This window comes from Podarcis cretensis (assembly GCF_951804945.1).
Source record: "Podarcis cretensis genome assembly, chromosome: 7".
Taxonomy (NCBI): domain Eukaryota; kingdom Metazoa; phylum Chordata; class Lepidosauria; order Squamata; family Lacertidae; genus Podarcis; species Podarcis cretensis.
The window spans coordinates 36,765,351-36,776,557 of NC_137176.1; the positions used below are offsets into that span (position 1 = coordinate 36,765,351).

Sequence of the window (11,207 nt, forward strand, 5' to 3'; positions counted from 1 at the left end):
ATATATACATCTTTGTAAATATTGGTTGGTTAGAGAACTACATTGCAAAGTTCTGGTAAGTGCAAACTTCATAGGATGGCTATGTTTGTTGTATTGTTTTGTAAAATGTTAATTTGATGGATTTGCCTTTAAATGCAAACTGTGCAGTCTGTGTGCACAATAGTTGAGCAGCACAACTAACAAGTGTACACAGAAACTTGTCCAATGTAACATGTGAACAAACCTCTTCTTTTTAACAACCACATGTTGAGCATACAGGAAGCCCAACATGGGAGTGCCTCCTCACATGTAGGGACCCCATGCCATCTCATCACCAACACAACCAACTCTCTCTATCCCATTGAGCACATACACAGGCTTGCACATCGGTGACTCTATGCAGACAGCAATGCTCAACACGTGATTCCTTTTTTTAAAAGAAAAGAAAAGAGAGAGACCTTGCTTCGGAGCAGAGCTGAAGGTGTCGCACTACTCAAGATCGCGCTCATAGCTGTCAACTTTTCCCTTTTCTTGTGAGGAATCCTATTTGGAATAAATAAGGGAATTTCTCTTTAAAAGAGGGAAACGTTGACAGCTATGATCACGCCACACAGAAGTAACAAATTCATAAAGTGTGTTGAAAGTGTCTCATGTGGCTTGTTACACTTCACATTACTGAGAGACAGAAAGAGACTTGCTTTCTACAGTAGCTACACAGCTCCCAAAATATCCAGTTCCTTCCTAAGAATCTAATTAATCTGGGTGCAAAGCTGAGGTCCACCATGAATTCATTGGTTGGACCAGAATAAGAATAACAGCAATTGGCTTTGCAATGTTGCTGGAATTAAGAATGAGGCTTGTAATTAAAGTGGCAGATCAAGAGTGTTGTCTAATGAAGGTCATGCAACTGGTCCTCTTTTGCATTGCTCATTTACATTTTGAGGAATCTTAACAGGGTTTGTGGGTTTGAAGGACAAGAGTCAATTCTTATCGAACAGCACAGGAGTCTTTCTCAAATATCTTCATATAACCAGCAGCCAAAAAGCATTTTTAGCACAGCATCAAGCAGACAAGGTGCTAAGAGTGAACTCAACCCTTTTGATGGCGAAAACAGCAAAACCCATGCACAAGAAGGCATCAGCAGGCTTGAGGAGTCACACTATTTTTAAAAAATTATAATTTAGGAATTTTAAAAAATGAGGCAGGAACAGCCCAGTGAAGAGTGAGCATGCTCAGAGGTCCCAGAATGCTTGCTGACAATTGGTGGTGGGGCAGGGGGAAGAGAGAATGGAAAGCCCAGTAGGAGGGGACCCAAAGTGGCATATCTGGAAGCAGACCTGAAAACTCAATTGTATAGCATTTTGTTGCAGATCCTACTTTTCCTCTTACTTTTGTGTTGTTTTTCAGGTGTCTCCCAGGTCAACTCCTCCACTGTATGGAAAGGTACGTGTGAAAATGTGGCATTGATTCACATTATGGGCCATCAGCTTGCAGCAAGCCAAAGACTAAGAGTCATGTCTCCTGACAGAGTATGACTTACTGTATTTTTCTGTGTATAAGACAATGCTCTTTGCTAAAAAAAAAAAGGCAAAAAATGGGTGTCGTCTTATACATGGATAGTGAATGCAGAGGGGGGACTTGCGATTAACAGCAGCAGCAAGCAGGAGATTAGCAGTGGCAATTGGGCGGGTGATTGGTGGCTGTGGCAAGGTCTGCTGGTGATTGGCTGCGGCAAGTGGGCAGATGATTGGCAGCTGCGGCAAGTGGGCAGGTGGGCTGTTGGTGGTGGCTGCGGTGAGGTGTGCAATTGGCAGTGGCGGGCAGGTGGGTGCGCAATTGGCGGAAGTGACCTCCCCCACCCCCACCCCAAAAAGCTAAACAACTTAATTTCTTAATTTGTGGTTAAAAAAAATAGGGGTCATCTTATACATGGGGGCGTCTTATACAGGGGAAAATACGGTATATAGAATGATTTCTCCCAGAATACTGCTATGTAATGTAAACAGCACATAATGCATGTATGTTGCTGTCTTAAAGGAGCTATGGATCTGATTAGGAACACATTGATTTGCCTTACACTGAGTCAGACTATTGTGCACCTGCATTGGCTGCGCTAACTGGCTTGCCAGCATTTCAGTCATGGTCTCTCCCTCACCCACCTGGAGATGCTGGGATGGAGCTAGGGACTATCTGCATGCTGAGCAGATGCTTTATCCTTGAGCTCTGACCCTTCCCTGTGATTATCTTTCCATGCTGGTTCAGTGGACCCTCAGTTCCCCACTGGGGCTTACTCTGGCCTCAGACAAAAGCATGAAACTGCTTATAACACAGATATGGTTGTTTTTCTTCATTCAAGGCTGGAACAAGGATTGCAGGCCCCACTCTTCTCAAGGTCATCTTTCAGAGGCCACAGTTGTTCCAATGCCACCTCCTCTTAGGATAGTCTCTCCATCAACACTCATACCCTTTAGTGGGTCTCCCATCTTCCTTTGTGGCCCCAGGCTGGTGTTGTATCTCCAAAGCCACTTTCCTTTCTTCTAAGTATCTACCCTTCTCTTAAGGTTGACCTCACAGTACATCTAAGCACACCCTAATCTGAACTGCCAGAAGACCTTGGTGCTTCTTCCCAACCCTTTACTTCCCCACTTGCCATCGTAGCTTATTGCCCAGCCTTAGAAGGAATGCTGAGCACATTTGAACACATGTGCCCCTTGCAAAAGGATCGCTGGAAATGTAGGACAAGGGTTCTAACTAGGTTACGTTACACACACTGGGGACAAAGACATATCCTCCAGATTGTTCCCAGCACCTGATAAGGCAATATGAATGGGCAATTGTCAGTTATGCCTTATTTTAAGGGACATTGCTAAATCTGAAATGATCCGAACATCCTAATCAATCCCTCTTATTCCAGCACATTATGCCAGATGATTGGTGCATCTAGAGCAGCACTGTTAGATCTTGACTGGAAAGCTGATATCGAAGCAGCTCTCAGCCAAAGGCCTTTCCAAATGCTGGCACCAGAACTATCCAAGACTGAACTTGTAGGAGCATGGATGAATAGCATGTACTTTACAATGGAGGGTCAATTGAGTCTAATATGTTCCACACAACCACTTGGGTTTTAAACTCCTTTAAACATTCGATTGCAAACTACAACCTAAGTATATCTTGATCCTCATTCATTATGATCCTCGTTAACAGACAAACCCTCCTTCACTGATCATACTTCTCTTGTATAGTGTCTTCAGTGTCTTTTTGCCCCATGGTGGTCACCATGTCACTGTTTCTGTTTCTTGTATGCGCAGGGGAGATCATCCTTTTCCAGATTTAGCTGGGTAGGTGATGAACATGCTTTCATGTGCAGCCATTTTGCTTCGCCCCAAAAGTGCAAATAGCATCCGTTTTGTTTGTTTTTTGTTTTGCCTTCCTAGCTCCTGCAGACTCTTCACATTCATGTTTTTGACTGTGTCTTGTTTGCTTTGCTCCTCCTGGCTCCCAATCAGTTCCTTTATGCCCATGGTTTTGTTGCTTGCTTTTATCCAGAAGCCTGTCAAGCTTGCAATACAATTTAAATTATTTTTGCCCGAGCACAGAGCCAAACTGCACTGCATGGCAAACCTCTTCCCTTTAAGGCAATTTAAAGGTTCTACTGATCTCTGTGTGTCTGTGGAGTGCCAGCGGGGAGGTAAAAAGAAAAGATAGCTTGAAATAATGAATTGGACACAACTCCATTTTTGTTTGGGATCATGAATATGGTCAAGAACAGATGCAGGGTATACATTTTGCATCCCATTATTTGATGGGAGTTACAATATCATTTATTGACACTTGTAGAATCAAAGAGTTGGAAGGGACCCAAGGGTCATCTAGTCCAGCCCCCTGCAATGCAGGAATCTCAGCTAAAACATCCATGACAGATGGACATCCAACTTCTGTTTAAAAATCTCCAAGGAAGGAGAGTACACCACCTCTTGTGGGAGTCTGTTCCAGTTCCCCAGCAGTTATATTTTCAAAAAGAAAACGATGAGGAAGACATGATACGTGCTTCACTATAGGCAAAATTATATTCATTACCACTATGCAGAACACCACTAGAACAGATTAACTATTAGACTGAGGAGTGGGAAAGGTGCCATTTTCATTCCCATCCTGGAGAGGGTTAGCTGAACAGGAGGGGGAAGGGAGCACTGGGTGTGTGTGTGTGTGTGTGAGAGAGAGAGAGAGAGAGAGAGAGAGAGAGAGAGATTATATGTCGTTAAATGCTTTGTATGTTAAGAGTGTGTAGTGTTTGTGTGTTAAGTTAAACCTCCAACAGTTTTCCAACAAAGGTTACGCCGTCAAATACCAAAGAGCTTATTCTACTAAAAAGTCTGTTGTCCTGAAAAGCTAATATTCTTTAGCAGGAAGACCTCTTCATATAGTTCTCTCCCCCACCCATCTGTTGTAAACTCATTTTGTTCCTTTAGACACCTGAGTTCAGAACAAAAGGTTTTACTCTTAGAATTAATTAGAAGCCACAATTATCAAACGCTACTAGAACTAGTTACGTTTTTCCTTTAAAATTACAAAATTATGTTATGCCAGGTTGCTTAAAAATGTTTCCATCATCCACTGGGCATTTTGCTAGGCCGAAAAAAGGTCATTACCAGCTGCTATAAAGTTTTAGTGTAATGTTTGAATGGCCTAAGCTCTTACTAGGAGGCGGCAGGAAAGGTCTGGCAACCTCAGGAAGTGGCCAAGCGTGTGGAGGCACTGTCTTAGTATTTTATCCTTTAAACTGGTTGCTGTGTACAAGACTGATTACAACAGTTTACCATTTCCAAAAAAGACATGGCAGACTTGACTTGCATTGCAGTGTGTTTGCTGAGTTGTTTGCCCAACTTTGGATGTTGCATACCAATCCTGGCAGGGGAAAGCTTTTAAATTAAAGTACTGCTTTGCGGTTGCTGAGCAGAATGCTAGTTGAAAATTCCTCCTTGAACTACCAGTTTTCATCAGACAGTTGTGCAATTACTTTAACAACCTTTCCTCATTTTTAACAATGCTTTTCAAAAAAAAGAGGACATCGGTAATGTGTAAGTACTTCCTTCACAATGTACCTTTACCCTACCCCATTAATATTCAGAGGGGGGGATTTTTAAAGGGGCTAAATGCATGAAAGACGAAACACATTTATTTTCATAGTACCTTCTTCCACATTTACTTGATGGCAGCTGTTATCACTTGACAGCCTGGCTGTGTTAAGCAGTTTACATCAGTTACCACATTATTAGTCATTAGGGATTATTATCACCTCAGGCAATTCCCAAACAATGTGCGCCAAAGAATGCAGTAAGATTCATTTAAATGCTACCCAACATGTAAAAGATATTGGATTTGCCTTTAGCTTTCCCGTATATACATTTTACTCCCTTCTAAATATCTATTTCATTGCCAGCAATTGAGGTATTTTCTTTCATCACCGGTTATTTCGGGGAGAGCCCTATCCTACCTGTCTCTTATCCTTTCATGAGCTTAGCTAATGTAATAGCCTTCTGCTCCCAGTCTTCCTAAGCTATTGTAATATATGTCAGTGACAAAACAAAGTACTGTATTTGCAATTTCCTTTTCTTTGCAGGGTGGTGAAACTCACAGGCCTGGATATGGAAGTGGAAGATTCTATGAGCATAAATATGCTCACAAGGGACACAAGGGATACCACTATGATGGCCAGGGCACACTGTCTAGACTCTTTAGACTGGTAAAGTAAAATATAATATATATACATATTTTTAAAAGAGTAGGTGCAAAATGTGAGAGGAAGGGAAAAACTAGGAACAGCTGATTATTGCATTCATTGGGTATATAGTTTTACCATAGATTTATCATAGCAACTGTCCTGGAAATCAGCAACACAGCTTGTGAAAAAGAAGAATAGTAGGTTTGGAAGACCATCCAGTGTGGACTTCTGATAATAAACTCCAACATTCCCTTTGCTGAGGCAAAGCTCTCAACTGTTACTTACACACATCAATTATAGCCCAGATGATGAGGCCTCCCAAGCCTAGAGTCAAGTGAGCAATAGAAACACCTGTTTAAGCTTTATGTTTCAGCTGAGGAGGCATACAGAAGGATGCCACATTATATTTGCCTTTCTTCTGCAAGAAATAGGGCATTGAGCATGTCTGCACCTAGGTTGTGCAACACCTTGCTTGTAAATATTAAGAAACCACCATCAGTACTTTGTTTCAAATGCTTCCATAAGAAGTGTCTCCTGTTACAGTTTACAGAGTAGTTTACCAATCAATACCTCTTCCCAGGGAATTCTGTGAGGGAGATAGTGGTCTCCTGACAACTCTCAACACCCTTGATAAACTACAGTTCCCAGGATTCTTTGGGAGAAGCCATGACAGTTTAAAGCTATAGTGCAGATGGGGCCTAAATTAGATGAAATTGATGGGACTTAAATTACATTATGGCTAACTTGTTCCATTGGTTTCACTGGAAACCAATTCAGCCACGTTCCCCTAACTTATAATAGATCCCACCCAATGGAACTGCTAGTCATATAAATTTGATTGGCATCAAGCGTCATAAAGATGAAGCACTCTGGCTAAACTGGATAAACTTCAGAGTTATTCAGATGAAAGAGAAAGTATATGATTCAATATGTGTGAGGTTAACTGCTCCGTTATGCTAACAGTTTGCATCAAAATAGTGTTACCTCTAGTCTAGACTTTCCTAGTTGTGTACTGCTAGGCTTGGTACCTCCATAACTGGTACAAATGGAGAGAGTAGTCCCTGACACTGTAGTCTGGTGTATCTTGATCCAGTTTATCTAGTGTGATGCTTCAAGCTACATTGTTGCACTGCGAAAGCTTTTCAAGGTTCATTAGCACACAAGACAGTTGGATTTTCACCTGAAACATTTTCCTTATCAGGACAGAACAGGTTGCTTACCTGTAAATGTACGGTAGTTCTCTGGCGGAGTCTCTGTGTGGCAACAGAGACCCTGTGGAGAATTTATATTGCATGATAATGAAGCAAATAGATAAAAAGAGGAAGGAAGAACACAATGTTTTATACCTCTGAATGTAAACAGAAATTATTCTAAGGTTACAAGAAATAAGGGGAAAATGTGTTTGTTGCAAGGAAAGTCATTTAATATGCATTGTTAAAGTGAACCAGCAATTATAGTAAAAAGTTAATGGCTTTTTTTCCCAATTGACCAACACATCTTGCTATTTTGTGTGTTGGTAGAACTCCCCATCCCTATTCCTATTTATTACCATCCACTGTCTTATGTCCTTTTCTCTGTTTCCAGAATTAGCTATTATTGGTGAAATTTTCTTTTCATGCATCTTCTGTGTTCTGTGCAGATATATACAGTATTTATAAATTCCAAGTTTTAATTTGTAAGCCACTGGACTTGACAATAAGGTTTATAAGCCATTAGAGTTGACCATTAGATTAGACCTTCATTCTCTCCTAATAGATGTTGTGATTTCACCCCATGTTTACATAAGCAGGAATTTCCCCTCATTTTAACCATCTGTAAAAATGGAAGTTTGTTATCCAATATGTAATAATTTGCTATAAAATGGTCCTCATTATTTATATGTTATCCAATATTTCTTTAAAGTGTGGCTCCTTAAAACAGATCTAATTAAAGGCAGGTTTCTGTGGGAAGTAATGGATTTAAAATGTCCGCAATAAAACAGAAATAGGTGCTTAATAGGGCAGAATTAATTGTCAATTAAATATAATTACAATGCTCCAACTATTTTGATTGATGAAACTAAGCAATGATGTGGCACAGTAGCAGTTGCAATTACAAACGATCGGGGAAATATTGCTGGCTTTATCATCAAAAACTAATAATAGAACCACCATTAGAAAGCACTAAAAACCATCTAGCGAATTCCTATGAGGAATGACAAACATGTGTTGGGAAAACAGTGAGAGGGGGTCTAGCAGTAGACCTGGGGTACTCTGAAGAAAGCATCATTATTACTAGAGATTCTGAAGTCCAATGACCTGGTGCCTGGAGGATCCTTAAGAGGTTCATGGAGGTTATAACTATCTCACTATAAATCCCCGGTCTTCTGCCTTGTGTTTGCTGATTTAGTAGAACCTTCAGAAAAAGGAATGTGGCATTCTTTGGATCTGCTAACCTTAAATATTCCAGATCAAAACAAAATGAATGGCATAGCCAAATTTGTTTTGCAGGCTTCCTTGGCCATGTAGTTGTGCAGCTCATTGGTGCTGCCCAAGTGCCTGGTATGGGTGGGGGAGCTTTTTTTCCTGGCACGAAAATGATGACAAGGACGGAGCCAGGTGGTTCTCTCTGGGGAGAGCATGCCATAAGCTGGAAGGGCAGAGCTCAATGAGACTGCCAGCCCAATGTAGCTTTGTTTAGTTTCAGTGGCCTTGGTTTCTCTGACCTATCCAGCAACACTGATAGCAACCAATTCTTTAGAAATAATTAATATTTAGTGACTAGAGCCCATTGATTGAGGAATTTGTTACAGAAGATAGTATCAAGTTCTGTTACCTGAAATTTAATTAGAATGAACTCATCATACTTTAAAATTTGATTGTAAAAATAGAATTCCCCGAAGGCAAACTATATTTGAAATTGCAACACTTTTAAAGATCAAAGTATTAAAGAAACCTTGAACAAAATCAAATAAGCATATGTACCCTCCATTTCAACAGCTATGCATGAGAGATTTCCCTGGTGGAACCAATCTGTACTAATTTGTGCCAGAGTCTGGATGGAATTGCATTTAGCACTCTTATACTGTAGATCTGAGCAGTAGGTTCATTTTAATCCAATTCTTTGTTGTTGTTTTTCTTTCCAAAGGGAGGATCTGGTTCCCGACCTGGCTCCCGGTCTGGCTCTCCCATTGCTAGGCGCTGAAGCTCTCAGATGTTACCAAAGGGCTACACTCTCTGCTTTATAACATAGATGCCTTGAAGGTTTAATAACAAACTGCAGAATTCCCTAGATAGAAACACAATCTATTTGTTAATGTCACTGAGTTGTGCATGCAGTAGAAGTACACAAAAATTTATTGGCAAATGCTGACCAAGAACAAATGCAAAACAAAACAAACTCCCAAATTTTCAAAGTAGCTTTTACTTGCTATCAACAGCATTACTTTAGGGAAAGTAACAGTCCCCCCATATTATTCATTCATCTTCAAGGTGTTTCCAAAGAATATAGGGCTTTAATTTTTTTAAGCACATACAACATTAAGTCCCTTTCAGATTTCTTTTTCACTAAACTTTAAGTAACAACATACTACACAATTGTCTACATTAACTTTGCCATTAACAGACTTTTGAGATCTCTGCTGTAAACAAAGAAAATAATAATAATAAAAATGTGCAGAAGTTGTAAGGACTGTTTATCCAATTTTTTTTTAATTATTTGGTTTTGATTTATTATGATTTCATTTTTTCAGTACCCCTTTCTCTCACAGTTTGTATTTGATTTTTTCTAACTGGATTAGGCAGTCACAGAAAGGTATCTTCAACTGGGAGTTCAAGGTATGTTGCAATGTGGGAGAAGGCAGTTGTTACTGTTTCAATGAGATTGAGCTATGGCCATAAGGAATGATGCACCTTCTAGTGCATGACCAATTGCTCATCACACCCAACACATTAGAAATTAAGAGTGGCTGGGAGAGAGAAAAGAGGATCTCAAACTTGAATTAGACTAGTTACAACAGAAAATGAGGGGTCATTCCAACAAAGGAAAACATAGAGTTGGACATATGAATGTCCCTGCAGCTCTACACAGGCACTTGCTGCAACTAAGTCCATTTGCAGCTACAATAAAAAAGAGTCTAATTTCTAAATAACAGAAAGCCCTTTGGTGAGGAAGTTTCAGATAGTATCTGCACATCTAAAGTTAGCGTTCCTAGCTGTCGTGTTAGTGCAGCAGAGTTAAACATGCAGTGCACCAGAGCAAACTACACTGTTAGATTGTAGGTATCAAAACTAATGAGCTAGAAATAGGTGCTAATTGTTGACACATATACTAAGGAATAAACATGTGGAAATGGGTCTACCCATCTACGTGAAGAAAAATGCTCTTCTGAATTGCACTGTTTTATAATATTCAACTTATTCTGTCTGTAAATGACCTTCCTGTACTCATGCAATGTTTTATTTGAGCTTATATGTTGTAGACACTATATTAAAGACTAAGTTGGCACCTGCCTTTAGCTAATGAACATCAGGAGTTACCGACGTTAATGCCAACTGACATATAGTGGATGTTGTTGTTGTTCTTGTTGTTAGCGATAGGTCACTCTAATCTACCATAGGTTTCAAGCAACATTCTTAATATGCAGCAATGAAAGATGAGAGGGTAGAAACACACAGAAACAAACAAAACAGAATACCGAAATTGTTAAGCACACGCAAACACATTACATCTTCTTTCAAAATGTTGTTGGCTATGTGTATTTTTCTATGTGTAGCCTCATCCAGTTGTGTATTCCACAACATAATAGTGAGTTTCACTTAAGTGTATTATTCTTAAATGTGTATGGATACAACTCCTGAAAAAAAACAACCACCAATATTGAAATAAAATACTCAACTTTTAATGAAATTTGGAGGATTTAATTTTTTTAAGCGTTTAGGACTTTAAGGTCAATCACACAAGCCAATAAACTAGACAGACGAACTGCTTCAAAGCCACACACAAGCATATACTATGTCTGATTGTGATGCTTAATCTTTTAGAACATTCTGCCAAGTGTTTGAAAGGAAATGAAAGATCCACATTTCAGCAAATCATTTTCTTCCTGTCTTTGCTTCCTGTGGATTTTTTATTTTTATTTATTTTTTGCATCTCTTCAAAAGAAAATTTTCAATCCTGCACACAGTTCTTTCAAAGTAAAGATATTTTAAATGCAAGGCATGTAGAGTCAAGTAATATGTTTAGGACTGGATTGTACATTCCGTACACTCCGTTAAGTCTAAGCCATCAAATGAAACATGGTAAACAACGTTCGTCAGTATATGTCGGTATAAGCCACTTGTATTGTCATTTCCTTCCAGAGTCTGGGGCTTTAAACAGAGTGCTCAAACTCAGCAAAAAGAAAAAAAGAAAAAAAGTCCTGCCTCCCTCTGAAAAGTCCAGGACTACAATTCAAAAAAATGTCAAGAGGAAAGCACTAATCAGTTCTTGCCTTTTATTCACAATGGACCTCCTATAGCTCCTGAAG

General features: G+C 39.7%; 1 protein-coding gene across 3 annotated transcripts in view; it reads left to right on the plus strand.

Moving 5' to 3' along the window:
* MBP (myelin basic protein) overlaps positions 1-10,588 on the plus strand; it is a 102,581-nt gene extending 91,993 nt beyond the window's left edge. For 2 of the 3 annotated variants that reach the window (XM_079983819.1, XM_079983820.1), the window contains 4 exons: positions 1,387-1,422; positions 3,288-3,317; positions 5,600-5,722; positions 8,828-10,588. In XM_079983819.1, the coding sequence (XP_079839945.1) occupies positions 1,387-1,422; positions 3,288-3,317; positions 5,600-5,722; positions 8,828-8,884 (246 nt within the window). In that variant the 3' untranslated portion in view covers positions 8,885-10,588. The remainder of the gene's footprint in view (positions 1-1,386; positions 1,423-3,287; positions 3,318-5,599; positions 5,723-8,827) is intronic. The other variant, XM_079983821.1, reaches the window with a different exon arrangement.
* The last annotated feature ends 619 nt before the right edge of the window (positions 10,589-11,207 follow it).